This window comes from Elgaria multicarinata, chromosome 3, assembly GCF_023053635.1.
Source record: "Elgaria multicarinata webbii isolate HBS135686 ecotype San Diego chromosome 3, rElgMul1.1.pri, whole genome shotgun sequence".
NCBI lineage: Eukaryota > Metazoa > Chordata > Lepidosauria > Squamata > Anguidae > Elgaria > Elgaria multicarinata.
The window spans coordinates 89710785-89736022 of NC_086173.1; the positions used below are offsets into that span (position 1 = coordinate 89710785).

The 25238-nt window shown below is 44.3% G+C and overlaps 1 protein-coding gene across 6 annotated transcripts in view; it reads right to left on the bottom strand.

Moving 5' to 3' along the window:
* TNIP1 (TNFAIP3 interacting protein 1) overlaps positions 1-25238 on the bottom strand; it is a 71095-nt gene that overhangs the window by 13704 nt on the left and 32153 nt on the right. For 4 of the 6 annotated variants that reach the window (XM_063120870.1, XM_063120871.1, XM_063120872.1 and 1 more), the window contains exons 2-7: positions 23017-23187; positions 20171-20293; positions 12356-12444; positions 10831-10902; positions 2767-2964; positions 891-985 (exon numbers count right to left, since the gene is read on the bottom strand). In XM_063120870.1, the coding sequence (XP_062976940.1) occupies positions 891-985; positions 2767-2964; positions 10831-10902; positions 12356-12444; positions 20171-20293; positions 23017-23149 (710 nt within the window). In that variant the 5' untranslated portion in view covers positions 23150-23187. The remainder of the gene's footprint in view (positions 1-890; positions 986-2766; positions 2965-10830; positions 10903-12355; positions 12445-20170; positions 20294-23016; positions 23188-25238) is intronic. The other 2 variants (XM_063120873.1, XM_063120875.1) reach the window with 2 other exon arrangements.

Below are 25238 nucleotides of genomic sequence, written 5' to 3' on the forward strand. Positions count from 1 at the left end.
TCTGGGAGACCAGTGTATGCATTTCCTGTAATGACACACCCATCTCCTGCCCTTAGCACCAATTCTTGCATTATTTGTGCTCAGATTGGTCGGATCCAGCAGAGCTCTTCTTATGTTCTCAGGACTAAAAAATCCCCAAACCCTTTCATTTTCCTGCTTCAGTCACTTCTCCCAAAGGCAGTTGCGTATTATTTATTTATTAGTTAAGGTATCTATCCTGGATTGTCATGGCACGCTCATGGGGCCTGTCAAGAACTGCACAAAACGGTCACAAAAAGTACAAAAATCACACAAACATACGAATCACCACGTGGGAGTTAACTTTTGATGGAAACTTCGGGGGGGGGGGAGAAAATTATGTCCCTCCCTTAGCAGTTAATGATTAAGGATCAGTGGTAGCAGTGGTGAGGGATGTAGTTATCATGAAACAGTGCAAACTATGGAGGAAAGATACTTCTGCAGGTCACTCAGTCCACTTCCAGGTTAATAACAGGGTTACTATAATATATATATATATATATATATATATATATATATATATATATTATATGTGTATGTGTATATATATATATATATATATATATATATACACATACACACACACACACACACAATATATATATATATATATATATATATATATATATATATATATATCAAGTTAGGCACATATCCTACACATCTTGAAAAGTTGCCCCTTTACAGAAATAGGCAAGAAAAATGTAAAGATGGCAGCTATCCTTTTCTTTAAATGAAGTTCGGAATTCAAGAATTCTCAGCCCTTTCCCACACAGCAGACAGAGACTGAAACCCCTGAGGATGGCTTCTTAGCCCACTGTCTGGTGTGCTAACTTGCCTGTGTGCTCTTTCCCTAATTGTCACGGACTCACCTCAGCTTCTCTGAGATCTGGTTCCGTTGCTCTAACTCCTTCTCCAACTTCGCCCTGAGCTCCTCATTCTCATTCCGCAACTGCTCACACAGCGCCTATTTTTTAAAAAAACAAACAAACACAGAATTAGCATCAGCAGTGCTAAGGACTGGATCATATTTGCCAAGGGCCATTTGCTCAGCCACACGTTTGCCAAGAAGCTCCCAGCAACAGGTCACCTGCTGCTCTTACAAGTCGACTCTGTTTCGTTCTGAATTTCCAAGTCCCAAGCCCCATTCCTCAGATGTCAAAACTGGAATTCTCCTTCCCTGATATTTTATTTCGGCCCCATATGTCCTCCAAGGGACTACATGGTCTCCCTGCTCCATTATTTTACCCTCACAACAATCCTGTGAGGCAACTTAGGCTGAAAAACAGTGATTGGCTCAAGCTCAGCCAGTGAGCTTTTGGCAGAGTCGGGGTTTGAACCTGGATCTCCCCAGTCCCAGACTGACATTACACCACACTGAGTGGATAGAAAGAGAAGAGCAGTGATTATTACAACCAACTGACAATAGGACCCCATTAAATGTGGCATTATTCAAGTTGTTGGACCTTGCACGGTTGGACTTAAAAATGACAACAACAACAACAAATTGGAGGGGGAGGGCTGGATCAGGGCCATGGCGTGGATGGGGGTGGGCTATAAACCTTTGCAGCCTTATGGTCCCAGTTGGAATTGGGGATTCTGTACCTGCTTTCCACAATGGAAGGAAAGATCCCATTAGTGCCAAATGGTTAATGCCCCTCCCCCCATGCCAAAGTCCCAATCCGGCTGTTAAAACTAACCAAACAACAACAACATAAGACCAAACAACATTACTAATGGTCTGGTTTAGTCTGGCCCACAGAGAAAAGTAGTTCTTGGTGGGGTGGGGTATGGATGGACATTGCTACCAGGGAATAAAGGAATGATGCAATTGCTCCTGCCTTTTAATGACTTCTCTAGTTGTGTTTATGAAAGAAAGCGTAAAACTCCCTTATAATATGGTAACTACCCAACGGCCTGTCCCGGGGGAGAGTCTTGCTCCTTACTCAAGAGTATTTACATTTTAGTTTATGGCCTGAAGGCGAAAAATGTTTACGATGCTTTAGAAATTTGCCTCTGTGTGTGTGTGTGTGTCATAGCCCTTGAAAATTTCACATCCTCATTGGAAACAGAAGGGATACCTGAAGAAAAACTAAACAAAGAGTTCAGATACAATGTTTGTCCCCATGGACAACAGCACTGGTACTACTAACCTAACACTGGTCCGTTACTAATTGTTATCAGTACTCATGAGCCTTATAAGATCAATAGTTGCCTGTGGGATTTCTGGCTTTCGCGTACAAGGAGAGCACTCGGCATGCTGATACCGGCAATGGCACAATTTGAAACCCATATCCAAGAGGACTTAGCTATTGCTATCGGCACTGGTATGACATAGTGTTTAAGATCCATAAGTCCCAGTTAAAGCTTCATCTTAGCCGTGAATTCAGTGCATGGCCACAGGTAAACTGCTACCTCAGCCAAGACGTCACATCTATCCTATGGGAATAATGAAACTGAAGTAGCCATTTAAAAGGGGGTAGGAAGGAGTAGGACTGAGGTATCATAGAAAAACCTGAGGGCCAAAACAGAGGCAATGTGGGCAAACAAAGTGACCAATGCACATGGTAAACACATTTAAGCTGTGACAAGGTGCATGCCACCTGTTTCCTGGGGAGCACTTTAACTGCATGCCACACCACACCTGTTTTAGCCACTCAGTGGGATTCAGGGGAAAGGAAAGAGAGAAGAGACAAAGAAGGTGAGTGCTCAGGGCAACGGAGAAGCAAATGAACAATGCGCATCTACCAGCAGCCCTCGGACCTGAAGAATGGAAGTCCTCTGTTCGTTCTTGTGCACCTTGGAGGCCAGGCGGTTGAACTCCAGAGCCATGCGCCCCAGATGGGCAAAGAGCTGAGTTTTGTCGGACTCCTCAGCAAAGAGGCTGAGCGTGTTCTCCAAGCGCTGGAGGTGGAGCATAAGGTTGGTGTCCTCGTTCTCTAGGTCCTGCAAGAGACATCAACTGGTCAGGAGGAATAACAAGACAGGGCTTGACTTCGACAGGGTCAGGGAAGCAACTGGCTACCTTCAACTTCTTTCAACCTAGCGCCAGGACCAGCAATATGTTGCCATTGTATCTGGGCCATTTTCTTTTTTAATAAACAGCAGTGGCAAAGAGTGGGGAAGATAATCCAGATTGAAATGCAGTATACTGGAAGGCAGGGGCAGGAAGATTTCTGGCCCAAAATCTGTCCCTGAAGCTGCCAGGTGCCCCTGAAAGTTGCACTTGCTGCATTGGGGGACAGGAATATGGAGCCAAAGGGAAGAGTCAGACCTCTCCTCCCCGCCTTCATGGTCCCCTTCTGGGATTCTCCCCCAAAAAGGCGTTTTTTTAAACAAGAAAAAAAGGAAAGAAAAAAGCAACCTACTTTTTCCACACATAATTTTAGAAATCTCTACTATGTCTCCCTTTGTCTAAAATACAAGTCCTCAAGTCCTTTCCTCACAGGGAATGTACTTCAACCCTGTGGTTGTTACAGTTGCCTTTTTCTACATCTCTTACACACACAGTACACAAGAATCCACATGTGTGTGTGTGTGACCAGAACTGTACACAGTACAAACCATGCTCTTTTCCCAGTCAAAACACTAAATTGTGCTTCAAAGGCTATTCAAAGAACGCTCAATTTAAACTTAAAACAGGGCAGCAAAGCCAGGGCCAACTTTTAGTCCCTCCTGATCTGCTGGACCACAAACTTCATCATACCCAGCCAGCAAGTCCATTGGAGGGCACCGAGTTGAAGAGGCTGCTTGCTTGCTCACCTTTTTAATTTATAGCCTGCCTTTCTGCCAAAAAATGGTGTCCAAGATGGCTAACAATAACAACCAGATTAAAACCAAAATCTAAATTAAAACATCACATAAAAAACAAGTAACTTAAAAACGCAACAATAAAAGAAATAAACAGCACCAACCAATTAAACCTGCCTTTAGGAACAGCCCAGCTAACATGCCAAAGCCCTGCCTGAATATAAACACCTTTGCCTGCTGGAAGAAGGACAACAGAGAAGGGGCCAATCTAGACTCCCACAGCAGGGAGTTCCACAGCCTGCGAACAGCCACCGAGAAGGTCCTCTCATGCCTCTGGTGGCGTTGGACCCAAGAGAAGGACCTCCTCTAAAGATCTTATAAACCTGGGCAGGGTCATATGAGAGAAAGCGGCCTTCCAGATAGCCTGGTCCCAATACCTATTCTAGAGGTATTGTGCACCTATAGCGCACTTTAGAACATAGAAAATGCTATGCTGGATCAGTCTGAGGGTCCATCTAGTCCAGAACTCTGTTCATACAGGTTGAACTCTGTCAACCAGGGACCAACATGGGTACAACAGCACCCTCCCACCCATGTTCCCCAGCAACTGGTGCACACAGGCTTACTGCCTCAGATACTGGAGTTAGCACATAGCCATCCGGGCTAGTAGCCATTGATAGCCTTCTCCTCCAGGAATTTATCTAACCCCCTTTCAAAGCCATCCAATAGCGTTGTCCTAGGTATTCTGTGTTTCCAAAAAGAACGCACTACAGTGCCCATGCCTCTTTCGCCCTATGATGATTTCCCAGCTCCTGTTCTCAATGACCATTCCAAACCTCAGCTATGACCAAGGAAAAGGACTGGCAGAATCCAAGCCTCTGCTCTAAACACTGAACCTAGGGCAGCAGCACACAGCAGTTTGGTTTTCCAAGTCTCTAGTCGACAGATTTGTGTTAAAAGCCCCTTTGAAGTACTGAAAAGCTCTTTGTGACACTTCAGTACACAAGAATCCACACAGAGTAGAAATCTAGGAGTTCACTGAGGCTGCAAAGTCTTGGTACTTGGTTTCCCCGTTGCCATGCACTGCTGGGAGCCTTTCACACGTACTCTGGGCATCATTCATAACAGGTTTCCCTCCCCGCCAAGGCTCAGTTCCAGAAACTATTTCCAGTTACTAGGAGTAAGTACTAAATATATGGGGCAAATAGGTAAGTAAATAGCCTCTAATCATAGTCAGAGTGACTTTCCTTTGCCACTGAGCAAATGCAGCCTGTCCTCATGAAGGAAAGTGGTTTCCTGTGTAGACAGTACGGTGGATGTCTTGAGGTTGCTCCTTCTAGAAATTAAGCCCACTTCTGGAAAACAACCTAGGCAAAGATTAACTCTCTCTGGCATATGCTTCTGGGTGAACCTAGGATTCACAGTAGTTTCACTCCCTATTTCCACACTGCTAACAGAAGATACCTCTGCAACCTGCACCAACTTGTGTCTCCCCCTCCTCCCTGCCCAGCTCCCTTTTCAGACCTAACACCCCCTTTCCTACTTTTCAGACAGATACCCCTGGTCCTCTGGTTTCTATAATTACCTCTGTAGCTGCGCTGGCGACTCTCAGACCAAAAGGATCAGGGCATGCAGGTTCCAGTGCCAGAAGCTCTGCAGCTGAAACGCATTTGCCTTCATAGGGGCCAACTAGTTCCCAGCTCACAGCACACCTGCCCTTTACATACGTAGCCACACCCTCGTCCTTACGTGCCCGCTCACAGGCCGCCCTCGTTGACCTAACAGTTTGGGAGCACCCGCCTGGGCCTAGGTTGTTATGGTGGCTTAATTGCTTGGTTGCCCGGGCGACACAAGCCACTATGGAGAGGCCAACCTTCCAGAGCAGGTAACAGCTGTCATGCCGCCTATCAGCCAGCACGGATGGATTAGACTTCGAGCCAGCTAAGAGAGTCACCTGACACACAGCCCATCGGGAGGTGAAAGGTGGGGAAATACCACCTCTCGCCTGGGGCTGACTCGCTGACTCATTCTCTCCTCCTTTCTGTGAACTTGCCCAGATGAACTTGGTCCAGAAAGAAGAAAAATCCCTGTCTTGCAAGTGACTTTTGTCCATCTCTCTTGCTGCTGACTCATAAGGGAAATACACAAGAGGCAAAACCGTGAGGTGCAGAACTGTTCAATTCCAGGCCATTATTGCCTCATCTTGTTCTGAATCCCAACATTAAGCCATTTTCAAAAAAGGTAACTGTACTTTTGAACTAGCTCTCCCAGAACAGCCTTCTCCAACTGGTGCCCTCCAGATGTCTTGGACTACAGCCTCCATCAGCCCCAGCCAACAGGACTAATAGCTATGCTGGTTAGAGGAGGGCAGTTCAACACATCTGGAGGGCACCAGGTTGGGGAAGGATGTTCTAGTGTCTTACAACTTTTTCATCTGCACTTTAACAAAAATTGCACCCCAGAGCAGTGGTTTGCCTTTCCAGAAGTGTGTTTCCTTTCCAGAAGTCCAACTGACACTGAAGAGCCAGAGCTTTGTAGGCATCATGTGGCTACCAGGAGGAGGGCCTTCTCTGCTGTGGCACCCCGGCTGTGGAATGAGCTCCCTAAGGAGGTTCGCTTGGCACCTACATTATATGCCTTTAGATGCCAGGTGAAGACCTTTTTATTCTCCCAGCATTTTAATAGTCTAAAAATAAATTTTAACTTGGTGTTTTAAATTTGTAATTTTGCATTGCTGCTGTTTTTATCTGGTTGAGCTTTTATATTGTATTTTATATTATGGTTTTATACTGTTGTTTTATACTTTGAATGTTTTTAATTTTTGTGAACCACCCAGAGAGCTCTGGCTATTGGGCAGTATAGAAATGTAATAAATAAAATAAAAATAAATAAATAAATGTGTGCTAGAATTTTGTGACTCCTGATAGCTTTATAGATATTGACATTTAAATAGCTATAAATAGCTTTATAGATTTAGTCTTTATGATCTCAAAGATACTATCCTGCAAAAGAATTCCATGTAGAAAACTAGCATATGGCTTCAAAGATACTATCAACACAACAGAACCCCATTTCTACCCTTAGATGAAACAAAAGAAGAGATAAAAACTTATCATGATACAGATAATCGCTGTGTTTCAACAAGGATCCCAAAGCTGTTATTCCCACACTGCTGGGGAACATTCGGTCCCTTTAGATCAGGGGTGGAGGAACTTTGACCCTCCAAATGTTGTGGGACTACAACTACCACAATTCTGACCTTTGGCCACACTGGCTGGGGCTGATGGGAATTGGAGTCCAACAACACCTGAACGGCTTACATGTGACTCAAAGTAATCCTGTATGTTTCCCAAGGCCAAAGCAGTCTCAACTTGGGAGCAGAAACTGCTAGTGAGTCAGTGTCTCTACGTACCACCTTGCTTAAGGTCTGGATCCTAGTCTAGCACTCTGTTTACACAGTGGCCAACCAGCTGTTGGCCAGGGGTAAACAAAGCAGGACATGGTGCAACAGCACCCTCACACCCATGCTCCCCAACAACTGGTACATATAGGCTTACTGCCTCTTACTAGTAGCCGTTAATAGCCTTCTCCTCCTGGAATTTATCCAACTCCCTTTTAAAGCCATCCAAATTGGTGGCCATCACTACATCTTGTGGGAGTTTATCCAACACTGAAGAAACACTTCCTTTTATTTGTCCTGAATATCCCACAAATCCACTTCATGGGATGACCCCTGGTTCTAGTATGGGAGAAGGAGAAAAATGTCTCCCTATCCATATTCTCCACGCCATGCATAATTTTGTACACCTCTATCAGGTCTCCCCTTAGCCTCCTTTTTTTCCAAACTAAACAATCCCAGCTGTTGTAACCTTCCCTCATAGGGGAGATGCTCCAACCCCTTAATCATTTTAGTTGTCCTTTCCTGCACTTTTTCCAGCTCTATAATATCTTTTTTTTAGGTGTGGTAACCAATACACACACACACACACACACACACACACAGAAAGAGAGAGAGAATTGGGCAACCTAAGGTGGATTGTGAAACCTTTTGGGCATCTCAACTTTTATAGGTTGTCAGAGCAATTAATAATGCTTTGCGATATATAAGAGTTAGCTCTTGTCCCTGCTAACAATAAGCAGTCACTGAAGAAAAGCTAGCCAAGGGCTGTGGCAGGACTCACCTTGGCTGACACAACACTGGTTTATTTGGGAGAAGGTTTATAGGGAGGGATTGTAGGTCAGTGGTAGAGCACCTGCTTGGCATGCAGTAGGTCCCAGGTTCAATCCCCAGCTTCTCCAGGTAGGGCTAAAAAAGAATCCTGCCTGAAACCCTGGCGAGCTGGTGCTGCCAGTCAGTGTCAATGATACTGGGCTAGATGGACCAAGGGTCTGACTCAGTATAAGGCAGCTTCCTGTGAGGCTCTTTAACAACTTCAACTCCAGCAAGCAGTTTCTACAGGCAAAGAACAGCATGCCAAGCTTTTGACAGTGCACCACCCCCCATTGTGTGCTTGACCTACTCAGGGCTATTAGCCCCACCTAGTTCCTAGAGCTCTGACGCCTTACCTGGGCCACACCTTCCCCAAATCTCAAAGAGTGGACATGTTGTATTCTTATGTAACTACGATCCTTGCTTCCTTTAACCTTCTGTTTCTCTTGCCTCACTCATGCTCACTCAACAGCAAAGCATGAAAAGACTTGCTCTGTGACAGCTTTAGAATAGCCAAGTCAGGATTCCCCCTTTCTGTGCGTCACAGCCCCAGGGAAGACATGGGCAATACCAAAGAGGTAGGGCTTGGCTGTGGGAACAAAAACACCAGCTAGGGTAAGAGGGATGGATCCTGGCTAAGAAACAGCTATTGTTAATATGCCCCCAGGGGAAGAGGCCCATCTCCCACCCAGCCCTCCCCATCATGGTTAGCACAGGGAGCTGATTTGGGTTAACATTCTTGCTCTGGCATTGGCCTTTTCCAATTATAAGATGGATTGAAGAGATAAAATAAGGGGAACTCACAGCCCTGAATGAACAAGTCTGAGTTATTTGTGGGTACCAGTTGTTTGGAAGTGGGCCAGCTTCTGTGTTTGGTTTTATGGCTTAGATGCTGTACATGAAAGGAAGGAGCCCTTCCACTCACAGGTGGGACTGAGACCCAGTGGAGAATGCTGCTGGCGGAAGAGAAGGGGGAAGGCTGCTTTTGCTTATTGCATTCCCCTCCAATGTTGCAGAGGGTCCTCTAGTTCTCCAGAGTAGACTTACATGGGCAGAAAAAGCTTCAGGAGAAAGGGGGGGAATAAGTGAAAATTGCCTCCCCAACACTTCTGCTGGTGGGACTGTCTATGGGTGGAACTCTGCCCAGAGGACGTTCCCACCTGCACAAATAAACTCAGAATCCCGGCCTCTGCTTTTCAGTATCAATCAGCCTCTGGTGCCCTCCAGATGTGTTAGGACCACAACTCCCATCTCTCCCAGCCAGCATGATCACTGGCCATGCTGGCTGGAGACAATGGGAGTTGTAGTCCACGGCATCTGGAAGGCACCAAGCTGGGAGAGGTTGTTAGGTAGATAGGCAAGTTCAAGAAGTGAACAGACAGCTAACTTTGAAGACACCCCTGGGATCTCTTTAAACCTCTGGAGCTCCTTGCCAATAAGAAGCAGAGAACAGCGGCCATTCTCAGCCACATTTAGTGCATTAGTGATTGTGAAATCTTCAGAGATGCAGATGCTTTAAAAAAAAGATGCAACTTCTTTCTTTCTTTCTTTTAGGGGCTCCATTCCATTTGGTTCAAGGACCAGGGTTCCAAGGGTTAAAAGGCTTTGCTTGATTGCTCTGGTCAATCTCAGCCCTTTGGGTTTTCCCAGCCAGCTTTCTTGAGAAATGCTACAGCATTGTACCTGACGCAGCAGGAGGCGTTCATTCTCTGCCATTCTTCTGGACGACTGCCCAGGCTTGCAGATAGACACTGCTGTGCTGGGATAAGGAAGTAGCCAGGACGCACGCAACTTTGCGTATGCGAGCAAGAAAACACACACACCAAAACCTCTTGACAGAAGCACTTTTAGATACTCTTCTCGTATCTTGGCCAGATTGTTCCCATAAGCTTGTTCTGGGAAAGGGGCCAACTGATGAAATCGCATGGCACGTGCCTGATTCGTGCGGTCATAGCCTCTTTGGGTGGCAGTGCACCTGGGACAAAGAGACTCAGCTGGTGGTCCAACTATATCCCTAGAAAACCTCCTCCTTAAGGACAAACTCTGCACTGTGCTCAGTTCAGGGAATGTTCTTTCTAAAACCCAAAGCATCAGGGAACGGGGAGATCCAGAGCAGAAGATCATAGAAGGAGGAGGTAACATGAAACTTGTGCGCTCTCTCTCTCTCTCTCTCTCTCTCTCTCTCTCTCTCTCTCTCTCGTGAGCCCAACCCACCTCCCGCCATCAAAATTGCCCAATCCTCTCCCCCAGGTGATTTTTGTCCCAATGAGAAAAAGGTCAGCGTCCTCTTGCACCTTTCCCCCCAGATGTGCAAAAAGCAGCTGGAGTGGCAGGTCAGATAGGAACAGCGCCCCATGGGGAAAAGATTAAGCGTTCCTCTGTTCCCACAAGATTTTTGGCTCCAGGTTATGCACCCGCCACCATCACTACAGCTTTCGGTTAAAAACAGAAAGACAATACTGTGGGAGCAACAGTTTGGGCATGGAGATTCCCATGTAGTTTGCTCCACAGCTGAACTGAAGCCAAATATACGCCTCTCTCTTGCCCTCTCCTTTTGTCCACCACTATCAAATATTTGATTGCAAACACCTCAGTGCTATATGGTGCAATATAAATAAACACTAACAATAAAGCCTGCCTGGGGTTTGTTTTTCTTCCTCTGCATGGCTCCTTACCTACCTGTCCCTGTTACCTTCTGTAATACTGCACATAAAGATTATTAAAAAAGCCACCACAATCATGGAAAATATCATACATAACTGAGGTTCTGGCCATTATCTGGCAGTTTTGTGCCACCAACTTTTTCTTCTTTTTCATTTGAGCTTAAACACAGTTTTTTTAGATCCACTTACAGATTTTCTGCTGCTCCCTTGAGAGGACTTCTTCTCTTCAGCACCAACAATTTCGAATTCAGAGGATGATCCCTGTTGAGATTTAAAAAGAATAAAGAAAGGAAAAAGTGGGGAGTCAAATATTCTAAATTCCACTGATTCTCACACAGTCAAATAAGAGTGAGGAGAAATGTATTATTTCGTTTAACAGTGTTTTTAAGGCTATGTATGCTGGTGAGCACATTGCTTTGACGAATGTGGGACCTGCAACAAAAAGTTGCACTACATCTGTACAGCACCATGTACACTGATGGTGCTAAATAAATAAATAATAATAATAATAATAATAATAATCTTCACCTCCTAACTGAAGCGCTTCTGTTACAGGGTCCCTGTCAGCTAGTTATGACCCACTCCAGGATATTATAAACTATAAGTGGTTCAAGCACCTTCTTCCATTTCCTCCCTGCCCCCTGGTTTTCCATTATTCTTTTCCAACTGACAATCTGCATTATGTGATTCCTGGAGGGTTATCAGTCGTCACTGAACTATTGGTGGGTGTGTTAGAAAGCCTATTTGGCACTTTCGCAAACCTTGGGGTTCCCCACAAGCATGCTGATACCTCCCCCATGTTTCTCAGTGGCCCTTTTTTTGCTCCAATCCTGTCAGCACAGGGCACGGAGTTCAGTCTTAGGGGGAGCGACTGTATCTTTCAATGGATTGAACTGCGGTTTTAAAATGATGTATATTTCTCTGATCTCAAAAAAGATCAGAGGTAACATTTTACCCGCCAAGCTAGAGAGTGAAGATCAGGATCTACCTAATAACTATTAGGTTTTTCATGCTACAGAGTGAGATATAGCTACAATGCTCTCAGATAGTATTCAAAATACAACCCCAGTTTTATTACCTGGCAGTAATAAAGGCTGGGGTGAGAGACATCCCTTTGTAGTATGTGACATCCATCAAATCTAGGCAGTTTAGAGACAACCTATCAAGCATGGCATGGACCTGTGAGACGTAAGTAAATACAGCTTGAAACAGGAGCTAAAGCATTAACCTTGGACCTACTGTTATACTTACTGTTGTTCCCCACCTCAATCAAAATGGAGAGGCGGGTAAGAAATTACTATTATTATTATTATTATTATTATTATTATTATTATTATTATTGTGGCTATCAATGAGTAGCTTTGGACAAATCACTCTTTCAGCCCCAGTTCTCCATCAGTCAAATAGAAATTATAAAACGACCCACCTCTCAGAGTAGTTAGGAGGAAGAATGAGGTTGTAAAGCAGGTAGCTCTTAAAAGAGCCCCAGCAATCCATAGCACTTTTGCAGTTCAGAGGACACAGATACTCTTAAAAAGCATATTCTTCAAACGCTCAGTGGAAGAAACAGTTCTTATTTGTTGGGCTCTTTCTTTCAGGGATCATTTAGCATTCTCTCAGCCCAATTTTATGCATGCTATTTATGCAAAAATGTGCCACTGGGTATTTATAAGACCACAACTAATAATAGTCAAGATCAAAAATGTTTTCTTACACTGGAGGATGGCTTCTGTGTGGCTTTTTCCAGCTCCTTCAGATCTTCACATGAAACCTCTGGGGAAGAACAGAGATCTGGGATCCCTCCTGTAAAGGAAGAGAAGCGAACATTTCTCATCTCAGAGATCTGACTCTGCAGCGAAAGAATAAAGGAATGAGAAAGATAAGAGAGGGGTGAGGGGAGTAAGATGGTTGGCCAGGATGGAAATCTTACCCCCTTCATTAACAGGAAATAGATTCTGGGGATTTTTTTAATAGTAGAGAACTCAACCTTGTAGCAACCATATCTTGAACTTAGCTGGCTCCATGCGGTACGGGTCAAACAAATTAACTATGTAGATACAAACAAAATATATATGTCAAAGGGTCTAAAGTCAGAGCACTTGCCTTTCGCCCTTCTTGTTTTAGCCAGTTCCAGAGTCCCAACACAGAGACTTTAATAAAAGAGAGAGAGAGAGAGAGAGAGCTCCCCATGCCAAACTCTTTATCTTTCCCAGTGGCTGATCTCTGGGGACATGATTCAGGCAATGTTTGGTGTGCGATGCAAATGTGTATAAAGCAGCCTTTGATTGGCGTCAGCTGGAATTTCCCCCTTTCCTCCTGGGCTCAGCACATTGTAATACTGAAAGATCAAAATCACCCCTCAGCTTTTCCATTTAGCTCTCAAAGGGGCCGGGGGGGGGGGGGAGGGTTACTCGCCACATTTCTAAAGAAACGTGCGTTAGTATACAATCATATACCGATGGTCACATTTTCTGAGTTCACAGAGGCTGCCTCCAGGGCTTTCCCCCACACGGATCTTTCAAGCATGTCCCAAGTGCATTTTATCCTGTGCGCTACACTCCCACACAGCTCTATCCCTTTCCAAAGAGTTGGCCTCGGGCACTTTGGTGCCTGAGGCAGAAAACCCAAATGGCACCCCCAACAGCGGTCAAAAGTAATAAACAATGGATCTATGGATCGTAATAAAGATGTATGGTATGGTATGGTAAGTAGTAGACAATTTGTGGCCTTTGAAAGGAAAATTCCAACAGCCTGAAGCAGGCCCAACATGCTCTGGAACCCAGCAGGCCCGTATCACGATTGGAACACTTTCTCATGTAGTGGCAAAGGCCGCAGTGAGAGGATAGCTGTGCTGTTTGCTCTTCTCCCCCTCCCCCCCCCACTTTTTGAGTCTGAGAAGACAACATGTGCTCCAGCACTGAAGGAGGAGACAGTGGAAGCTGTCCTCTAGCCCAGAGGTGTGGAACCTCAGGCCTGTGGGCCAAATCTGGCCTGTCCGGGGTCCCAATAGGGCCTACCGGGGTCACCAGATGGCCACACCCTCTTCCCCTGACAGCCCATTGTTTGGGGGTTTCCTAGCTTTTTCCCAATTCTGAAATGACTCTCCTCAGGCTTAGTGACTGGCAGGAAGAGCTTGACACTAAAACAGGCTGGCATTTTCACCTCACCCCCTATTGCCTTTGGCTCTGACCCGTTTTGCCTTCAGCCCTGCCCCCCATGCGCCCCCCGAGAGCTTCTTTGGAACTGAACTCAGCCCCTGGCTGAAAGAGGTTCAGCACCCTTGTTCTACAAGGGTGGGCAACTTGTTCAGCAAACCTTGTAATGTCTACTCTGAGTAGCAGTAGCTCTCCAGGGTCTCCAGGCCAGAGAGAGAGAGAGGGGGGCGGGCTCTTCTGTCACCCGATGTTTGAACTGGACTAGATCCATACTGTTGCTTTATAGCGGTATTGAAGTACACTGATAACGATTGGTGCACACATTCCATACACCACTTTCATAGTCTTATTCCCTGTTTTTTCCACATTATCCAACAAATGTCATTCTGTGTCCTATGAGGTATAAATGCACAGGCTTTACCATGATGGGATCATAATGATTTGACATAAGGTATAGATCTAGCTCTGGAGATGCCAGGGACTGAAACTGGGACTTTCTTCACAGAGTGATGGCACCTCCTCCCAAAGCACATAGTCTCGGAAGTGTGTGGGGTGGGTAGGTGGGAGTCATGCTGCAGAAGCAAAATGCTTTCAAACCATTTGGTTAATATGCACGGATTCTGTGTTTTCGCAAAGAGGAAAAGCTACAAAAGAAGTGAGCAAGCTTTACCAAAACATCTCTCCAGCTCTAGAAGCTGCTAAAGCTTCAACCAATCCATCTATTTATACACTATTTATACATACACACAACCTGCTTTCTGACCATACGGCCCACAAAGCAGCTTACAACAAAACGTAAGAACATGCAAGACCCAGTTAATACAAGCCAAAGAAACAGAACAGGAAGACCAGAACTTAAAAATAACACAAATTCAAGGCTCTCAACCACGTTCTATGTGTTAGAAATTTTTGCTTCAAAAAGTGTGTGTGTGTGTGTGTGTGTGTGTGTGTGTGTGTGTGTGTGTGATTTCTATACCAACCAACAGCCGAAGCTCTCTGGACGGTTCAAAACAAATTGCAAAAATTACAAATCACAGCATTATATAAACATTACACGATAATAAAACATAATCTAAAGTTAATTTACAAAATGAAAAGCAATTTAAACAACTAAAACAATTTCAATAACAGACCTGTTCAAGATAGCTGACATAAATGCCCCATCATATGCCATTAAATACCTGTGAGTATTTATTTATTACATTTATATCTCACCATTTTTCCTCCAAGGAACCCAAAGCAGTGTACATCCTCCTCCTCTCCATTTTATCCTCCCAACAACAACCCTGTGGGGTAGATTGGGCTGAGAGTCTGTGACTGGCCCAAAATCACCCAGTGAGTTTCCATGGCTGACTGGGGACTAGAACCCAGATCTCCCAACTACCAGTCTAACATTCTGAAAACTACACCACACTGGCTCTCAGTGGTCTTAACCTGGTGCCAAAAAAGATGGCAGTGTTGCCACCAGTTGAGTCTCAGCAGAGAGATGATTGCATAGTCTGGAGGCCACCACTAAGAAGGTCCTCTCCCTTGTTGCCAGCCTCTGAGCCTCCCTCAGAGGAAATACTTGGAGGATGGTCCCAGATGTCAATAGTAGTGTCCTGGTAGATTTAGGTCAGGAGAGGCATTCTGTTAGGTATTGCGATTCCAAGCCGTGTAAGGCTTTATGGGTTAAAATCAGCACCTTGAATTGCACTCAGAAACATACAGGCAGCCAATGCAAGTGGGCCTGATTGCTTGAAGATTTTGATGGAGAAGACCTGGTGATCTCCTTTAGGAGGAGGTTCCACAATGCACATGCCACCACTGACATTGTCCTATTCCCAGTTACAATTGCACTCACACAGTAAGAAGCAATACCCTATGCAACAACTAAACTAACCATTGTGTATAGAGGAAGTATGGAAAAAGATGGTCCCTCACAGAGAGGGCTGATTAAGCCTAATGGGCTTCCTCATTTCCTTGTGTGAATGGCGCAAAAGGTACCCAGCAGAATCTTGCAGGTGCACATTACAAAGAAAAATCAACCATGATTGGTAAGCTGACTTTCAGGAAAACCTGTCAACCCATTAAGGAATTCCAGGATTCTCGGGGGGGGGGGGAGTTTTTTTAAAACTACTGTCCTATGGGATGTTCTAACAAAGCACTGCTACAAAGTCCTAGGGATGATCGAGGATTTTATTTGGTCTACATTTTTAAATACACTGACCAAGGGCAATAGCCAATGCTGCTGTTTTGCGTACTCCATTGATGTAACACAAGCGCAAGCAACCTCTAATACGATGCAGATAGCATATGCCGGGCTGTAGGGGTTTCTGGGGAAACCTGCCATGGCTTTGCGCTAAAGGCTGTTTAAGCTCACATTATGTCAATGGAGTACACAGAGCAGCAGCATTGGACAATACCCACGAGCCACATGTAGTTATCTTTCAGACTCTTCTCCGAATGTTGAGATGCAGTTCCCGGCTCAAAACACATACCCAAATGCATACAAAAATGGACCTGACCAGGCTAAGTTGGCCCAGCCATCTGAATGATCTTCACAATTGTGACGACAGGCCACATAAACAATAATATAGATACGAGCAAAGAATTTTACATGAAGTGAAGGAAAGCCATGCATTCAATTTGCTCATCTCAAGTCACCAATAGTAATAATCACAAAACTGTAAAATCATGAATGTATGCATGGAAAGCAACCTGAGGATAATCCCGTAAAATCCCTTTCAGGATGCGATGCACTTAGGATGCGATGGACCATCCTCCATGCAACAGATTACAGTATATTATCCAATTTATAATCTCAATTGTTTTAATTAAGGACCAAGGTCCTTAGTGCCAGGAGACAGGGAATTTTGCTGCCCAAAATGACTAGCTCTGGTTACACTTTCTTTATCAGTTATCCTTTAATAGCAAAGGTCAAGCTAGATAAAGCAACAGAAACCTCTTTACATGTTGTTGCGCTCATCAGCATACAGGGATTCATTTAAACATTTTAAAAGGTTTATGAGCTAGCTCTGAAACCAAGAAAGAAACCAAACTAAGAAGTAAGCCATGGATCTAGCACAAAAAACGAAAACACAAAAAGGTTGGCATCACAATCTTTAATATGTTCAACATGATTACTGAAGGAAGTGACTAGTCTCCCACACACACACAAAAGTGAAAGCTGTCTTGTCTTGGCGCTGCAGCATTCTCCAACCTGGTGCCCTCCAGATGTTTTGGACTACAACTCCCAAAAGTCCTGACAATTGGTATGCTGACTAGGGCTGCTGTGAGTTGAAGCCCAAAGCATCTGGAGGGCACCAGGCTGAGGAAGTCTGCCCTGGGTAATTGGGCATGTGGCCTAAAAAGTCACAAAGAATCCAGACAATTCAATAAATAATGAGAGAACTAGTACTAATAGGGAAGACGCAAAGCAACTTCATAATGAACTTTTGATCAGGGGTGGGCAGAAGGTAGATCTCCAGATGGTTTGAACTTCAGTGCTGATAAGCTCCTGCCAGCACGGCCAATGATTGAGAATGTTGGGAGCTAAGTCCCAAACATCTAGAGATCCACCTTCTCCCCACCCCTGCTTTAGTTAACCGATACAAAACTGAACTGGCAAGGCAGGTTGGATAATCCAAAAACAAATGCTGAAAAGATGAAAAGAGTTATGGAAGGGATGAGGAGGGAGGAAACTGAATTTTGCAAGGATAAAAGTGTACTTAAAGTTTACACTTATTAATTAATGAGCAAAAAAAGTAACATGAGGTACAAGCAAGAAAAAACTTGACATGCAGATGTCTAGACAAACAGATGTGATTTGGTTTAATTAGTTTACTTTGAGTAAAAAAAAAAAAGAAGCTTTCTCAAAGATATAATTCAAAATTAATCTTACCTGACCTGAAAGGAGTGCATTTGAGTCTTTTATGGTATGTTTTTAATCACATGGGGTTCTTTTAAAGGTCAAGATTTTGAGCCCAGCTTTATAGGACAGAAATTAGCATTAACAACGAGGTAATATTTTAGTAACTATATCAATATTATCTTTTTTGGAGGTCTGGTAGCTTCTTTGATATCAAAGCATCTTGCCTGTGATACCACCAAACAGCTCTATAAAGATGTTTTGGTGAGAAAATGGATTTAGCAATACCCTCTTTTAGAATAACGAGAAATGCTTTTAGTTGCTTTTGAATATGTGGGCACTTGAATTTTATTGAGAAATCTGTATTTGTATCAACACAAGAAAGAAATGGAATTCAAAGGTTCCTGTACTATAATTACTAGTGCTGTACTGAAAATTTATCTCACCTTGTTTCAACCATTCCCATTCAATCTGATAGAAAAGAATTTGCTTTCAAAAAGAAATTCAACAGAGAAGAATATTTTGGAGAAATTATCATGGGCTGGGTTTGGGTTTCTTGTACTTACCTTACTTCAGAGTTAGCCAAGGAGTGTGTGTGATAGCTCTGTCTTTCACTGTACAATCATCTCTCTCACAGCCTATCGCCTCCTTGGCTTCCCACACTTCCCGCTCAGGGGAAGACATTATGAGGTAATTCTTCTCATAGAGCAATGGAGAGATGTGTAACAGAAAGAAGACACACAACAGCACCCTTGGCCACCGCGCAGTGACTAGGTAGCTCAAAAACCTCACAAAAATAAAAATATAAAACACCCTGTGAATGAGGCAGAACAACACAAGCCTCTTTCACAGGGGAAGAAAACTTTCAGAAAATTGGAGGACACATTGACTCAGCACTAGCTCCACCTCTGCCTTGGAACGGGACACAACACTCCCCCCTCACACCTGCATTGTGTTGGATGCAAAATAGAGGCCAGTCTGCCAACACAATTAATAGGAGCCAGTCTGCCAACTAAAACATCTTACAAATAAATAAATAAATAAGTGGTGCTTCAACCCCTGCCTATGGTGAGCACTACCTGTGAGAAACTGTTGAGAAGTCCTCCTTCCACTGGAGAAATTAATTGAAATTGTCCCTGTTCGCCCAATTTCTCTGCCCACAAATAGGGTGAAGAATTTTTAGAAGCCATTTGTGCACAGCTCTAATCATGACTGTTAGTAACCTAGACTGCAATCTACCAAATGATCGTATGTGTGCACGTCGTGTACACAGCGAAGTGTAGCTGCTAATTAACAGGAATTAACAGGCAGCCAATGGTTCCCAGGGCAGAAAGCTGAAGCAAAATAAAACCATAAACAATTCTGCCCTCCCCCCTAGACAGGCAATTCTGCCCTCGCCCCCAGACCCCTAGGCCAGTGTAAATGGTTGCTTTTCATATTTCAGTGTAGATTCTCCGGTTCAAATTACATGCACAGCAGATCAATTGCAGATGTCACAGACACATATTAATGGCTGCTTTCCTACAATATAACACAGATGTGAGGTGCTAATCCTTTCCCATTTACTGCTTTCAGGTACACTGTAGGTAAGGGGTATTGAACCTCTTTCAGCCCAAGAGCCGCCCATTTCAAAGAAGCTGCCAGGGGGCGCCTTCCACTGTAGGCAGGGCCAAAATACCAAAAATACAAGCATCGTTAGCTGAAAAGCTCTTACTGCCAATAATTAATTGAACTTTAGGAGAGGCCTTTCAACCTTTTAGAATAGGGAAAAATGCACCAAAGCTGGGAATGTACCAAACAACTGATGGTCAGGGGTAAGGGGGTGGGGCAGCAGAAGGGTGTGTGGCCTCCTGGGCAACCCTGAAGTTCCGGATTTGGCCTCTAGGTCTGAGGTGCTGCACCCCTGCTGTAAGGGGAGGGAATGGCCACTTCAATGCCATTCACAAGTAGTGTGCCACACCTGAACTTTGTACTTGGATAACCTGTATTCGTGGAGCATTAGTTGTGTGTCTAGAATTCAATTCCCTTTATGGATGGTGAGCCTTTTTTTAAAAAAAAAATGGTACTACCATCACCAAGCTACCAGAATTTGCTTGTTTGTTTGCCTTCATTGGAGGTGACAGTGGTCTCCTACATGCAAAGTGTATGCTCTGCCACTGAGCTACAGTCACCAACAATGACTTGCTGTATCCCAGAAACTGTAGATGGGTTGGGGGGGAGAGAGAGATACCAATCTCTTATGTCAGAAGTAGCTTTCTTTGCTCTTGGACAATTTCTGCAAGCTTTCCTATTATGGCCAACTCTTCTTCACATGACGCGGTGTTTGGGGTGAGCTGTTTAAACTTTTTGGTACATCCACACAAGGCAGCCAAAGACATCACTGTGGGCTTATTCTTCCTCCTGTGCACAATTCCTCATCCCCCCCCCCCAAATGTCACACTCGCCCACCCCTGCATATATACACAAATCTGGGTCCATCAAAGCACAGGCAGATGCGGAGCGGATGATCCTTTCATGCGCGTACCTGCTATTTCAGCAAGTTTGTCAAGAGAGGAGGTCGACCTTAGCGTTTCATTGTCCTTCACTAGGTCCTCCACTTTCTGACGCAATCTGGACGCTTCTAACTGAGACTCTTCCAATAGCTCCCCTGGCAAAACAACAAGGGCATGATTGAACGCTCCCTTGTATATACATCACCGCTCTTTCCAGCAGCACATCCAGCACAGTTATCTAGTCTATAAGCCACTTACAATCCTAGCCTTATTGGACTGTGTTTCAATTCTAATGACTATGGCATATATTAAGGGTGTTGAACCTCTATCAGTTGAAGGGCCAAGTTCAATTTTGGGAGACGCTTGAGGGGGCGTGTTACAGTGGTGGGCAGGACCAAAGGAAAAAGTGACAGCAGTGTGTGGGGGGGAAACAAAGGAAAAGGGAGCAGGGCTAAAAAAAATAGCAGCATGTTGTAGATGAAAGATCTCACTGCCAGTAACTGAGCATTAGGACAGGCACTTTACCTTTTTAGAATTGGAGTGGGGGGCTACTCAAAAGCTGGGAAACCACCAAAAATTCAGCATCTGGGGGAAAGGGAGCACGGCCACCTGGGGACTCCAGTTGGGCTGGATTCGACCCATAGATCTGAGGTTCAGCACCTTCATATATGACTCCCCCACCCCTGCCCCCCATACACAGAGATGATCTCTGCACAGAGGAAAAAAGGCATTTACATCACTGTGGATGAAACACAGCAGTCAAATCAACTTTTGCATGGAGTACATGGATTAGGCAGCCCAAGTCAAGAGCAGAGATCATCCCATCTGTAGCAAAAAGGTAATGCATGAAGCTGCTCCAGTTTAGCACCGATGTTTTCCCTTGTATGCATGTAAGTGAGCACTTCAGTCACGCACATGCACACTTCAGATTCAATGCCAATACTTTTAGGCTTGCTAAGATATGTATCACTATCAAGATTTTAAAGGAACCCAAACACACAGAATTAAATTCCAAATCATGAAAGACTTCTATATAAAAAGCAATTAAGACTTAATATACATCGGTGAATAGCTTTGCAGTCACAAAGAACTCGCCCTCAAGCTAGACAGCATGAATTAATTACCTCCTTTAAAAAAAAAGAGGTTTAATAGAAGTAATTCCTAATACCTGCCTTCGATCCTAGACTCCATCTGTCCAAAACATAAACACAGAAGCTCATCGCTAGAATGTAACACTGCAGAGTTGGAATTTATTAACACAGATAATCCAAGAGCGTTTTTCAGCATTTGAAAGAGGTTAGAAGTAGCTATCTGACTACAGAGAGTAAATTGTTCAGCATGCAATGCTGCAGCTTTCAGGGCCAGTGAAAATGTAGCACTGAGTACGGGCAGCACTGCTGAAAAGCCCATCTCTCCATTGCTTACACTGCCTGCCGTAACATATATGAAGGTCCCTGCCACATGCACAGGCCATGTGTGCACAAGCGCTGGTGTATACTTGGGCTAGGCAGACTTTGGGCTTGAGGGATCTACTTATTGGCCCCGTTCAGACAACTTGCTAAACCATGCTGCTTAACCACAAGATGGTTAACAGAATGCATTAACCTTAATGCATTCCATTAACCATTTTGTGGTTAAGCAGCATGGTTTAGTGTTATTGTTTGAACAGGGCCATCATTGTTGTTGTTTATACTAGAAGCAATTAGAGCCAGATGCAAATTAGGGGTAGGGGAAGGCAGCAGAGTCAGTTATCTACTGCACACCCTAAACCATACACTGTGCATACAATACAAACCTACATCTGAGTTACTACATATCAGGGATTCTAACACAAAACTTTCAAAGTGGCCAGTAGAGATGCACAAAGACCTGGTCTTGAGCAACTGAGTGAGAGCTTTATCACACCAGCGTTATACTGTGCAATCACTGCGAATTGCGTGCAAAGGACTCTGAAGTTTTCCAGCTTATAATCTGCTTTTATTGTGAAGTACTCCCATGCATCCTGCTTTAATTGTGCTTCAATGGCAAAAGCCTCGCGGTATTTTGCTACTAGTTTTCGAACGTATTATTTGTTGTTTTCCGAGCAGCCACTGGGACGCAGGAGCAGGATTTGAAGAAAAATTAAACAAATGCTTACATCTGCATAAGCTTTAAGGATAAATACATCAAACTTGGCACAGTAATAGATATTAAGGAGAGCTTTAAGCATACCAAATTTGAATTGGATTGGGTCATCTGTTGATTTTTTTACATTTCCCCCCTTAAACCCATTTCCTGGTATGCAAAGGATCTAGCCACCCAGTAGCGTACAGCAGCACCTGGTACACATAACTGGTGACATGCAGGCACAATGCAAGATGCTATATATAGTAAGAGCAATGGCATGGAGCATCAGCACAGGTAAGGGTGACAAAATGAGTGCCATATTCTTGGTAGAAAGGCATGGTACAAATCAAATCAATCAGGGTAGAGTTTTTGTGGGGGGGGGATGCAGCACACAGAAGGCAGCATGTCCATATCAGGCCTTTTGGGCTTTAATGTTTTAAAGCAAATTCTTAGAATAGAATTCACACACTATCCCTTAGAGTTCCTTTTCTTCCCACTCCTTACATTTGTTCACTTTTGTTCTCACAACATTGTTCTTCATAGCAACCCAACCCATTTGTTTGTACCACCACCACTAGCCGAGTGGCCTCCCCCCTCTGGAAGCTCATATGCGGCATCAAATTAAACTCCATGGTGCCACAGTCCTTTAGAGTTTTTGCTGCTTTGGATGAAAATACAAGCAGCTTTTCTGCAACTTGTCACATGCTCAATTGCAAAGGCTCAACAGCAAGTGAATCATACTGCTCAGCTTTCATTTCATCCTCATTATTACCTAAAGATTTAATCCCCTGCATCTTCTTGTTCAGCCTGGTATTTTCTTCCACCAGCCGTTCGAAGGCAGCTGATGCTTCCTCCTGTGTCCCCCCACCAGGGTCGTAGATACGATAAGGTCCTTTGCCATCCATGGCTGAAGCTTAGTTATCCAGTTTCCAGGTTGTCATGACTGAAATGACAGAGCAGAAGGTGAACATTCCAGATGCAAATAAGCATAAGGGTGCTGGGACAACTAGAACAGTCTTCCCCAAACTGGTACCTTCCAGGTGTGTTGGACTACAGCTCCCATCATCCCTAGCCAGCATGCCCTTTTGTTCAGCAGCCTTCCCCAACTTGGCATCCTCCAGCCATGTTGGACTACAACTTCTATCACCCCCAGTCAAACAGGGCCATTGATGGGGCAATGGAAGTTGCAGTCCAACACATCTGGAGTTTCCCAGGTTGGGGGATGCTGAACTAGAGCCATTTTACAGAAAGGAGATAATGGTGCTTATCAGCCTCTGGGACTTCAGGTCCGTCCATCTATCCGTCCCCTGTCCAAATATAATTGCCTTGGTCAGAGGTTACAGGTTCCATGACTATTCCCAGTGACTGGGTGCAGCCATTAACACTTCTTTATTTCTTAACTTTAGTGAAGAGACCAGGATCAGGTTGTGCAGTCATGAACTCCCTTGCCTTCTCTGGTAAGAATTCCCCTGCCCTTCTCCTGACAGCCTTTATTATGGTTAAGGGCTATGTCTGCACCAACTGCAACCAATAGTTAGCCCTAGATACCCATCTAAATTAGATTTTGAAATACTTTTGCACACCCTAGTTAAGTGGGAACCCAGTGAGCATTAAGCATTGGTGCATATACAAGCATGGGTGAATCCATCACCCTTAAACATGATTGAGGTCATCAGAGGAAGAGTGGGTGATTGCGAATTCAGACCAGAAAAGGCGTGGGGGTAAAGCATCTGATCCCACAACCACTCTCATTCTCTTAACCATGATTAAGATATTGAGCATTACGTATATACAAAAACAGAGCGAAATGTACTTTGCTGTAAGTCTGCGCTTTAAACTCTGTTCTCTAAGGTCTGTTTCGACTCTGTTCGGAGCAGAGCCTTCAGTATCGCCACATTTCAAAATGTCCAGGTGGGGCAGTCAAAATGGCATGACATTTTCATGGAAGAAGATCCTGCATCCCCACTGCCTCAGTAACAAGCCGAAACACCCTTTTTGCCACCTCCACCTGCAGCAATGAAACTACCACAGCACAACAAAATCTGCCTGGATACGCATCTGATTGCTCTCGAAATTGCTCTTGATATAGGACACATGTCTGAATGCACTTTCTGGTGCACATTCCAGCGCAGTGAGAACTAGTTTGGCTCTTGAGAGTGAGAGCAATGTGGCCTTGGTCATCCTCATTAACAGTGCCATGGAGCCACATCAAATTTGCTTTGACATATCACATTCCATATATGATCACTAATTGGCTGGGATCATGCAGTTAAGAAAGCATTCCTTTGAAAATGACACTGAAAGAGCAGCACACCACGGAAAGAAAGGAGGTGAACAGATGAAAAAACAAAGAAACAAAGAACACATATAAATGATTGAAGGCAAGGGTTTGGGGTTTTTTGCTTGTTTTTATGTACTCCATAGTGTAGGATCTGGAGAAGTACAAAAAAAATGAATAAAAGTTCCCCCATGAAATCCTAGCCTAATGGGGAAATGTCACTCTCTACCTAGTGACACCTGCCCCAGACTATAATATCCAGAATAAGTGTGGGCACTCTCACTTGTTACCTTGCACACCACTTTTAGGCCATGTACAGTTATTTCTGTAAAGTAATGGCTTACTTCTTAGTGCTATGGCATCAGTAATACCCGTCAAGCATTGGTGGCTATAAATTAGTGTTGGGGTGTGTGGGTTTGGGGGTGGTTACTGCAGATTACTCTTAGTGGTCAAGTCAAAGCAGTAATCTGACAACAAATGAGTTTCTCATATAGTAGGGTGACCATATGGAAAGAAGGAGAGGGCTCCTGTATCTTTAACAGTTGTGTAGGAAAGGGAATTTCAGCAGGTGTTATTTGTATGCATGCAGCACCTAGTGAAATTTCCTTTTCAACACAACAGTTAAAGCTGCAAGAACCCTGCCCTCTTTTGCATTTGGTCAAGAGGGCAGGGCTCCTGCAGCTTTAACTTAAAATTTCACCAGGTGCTGCATGCAG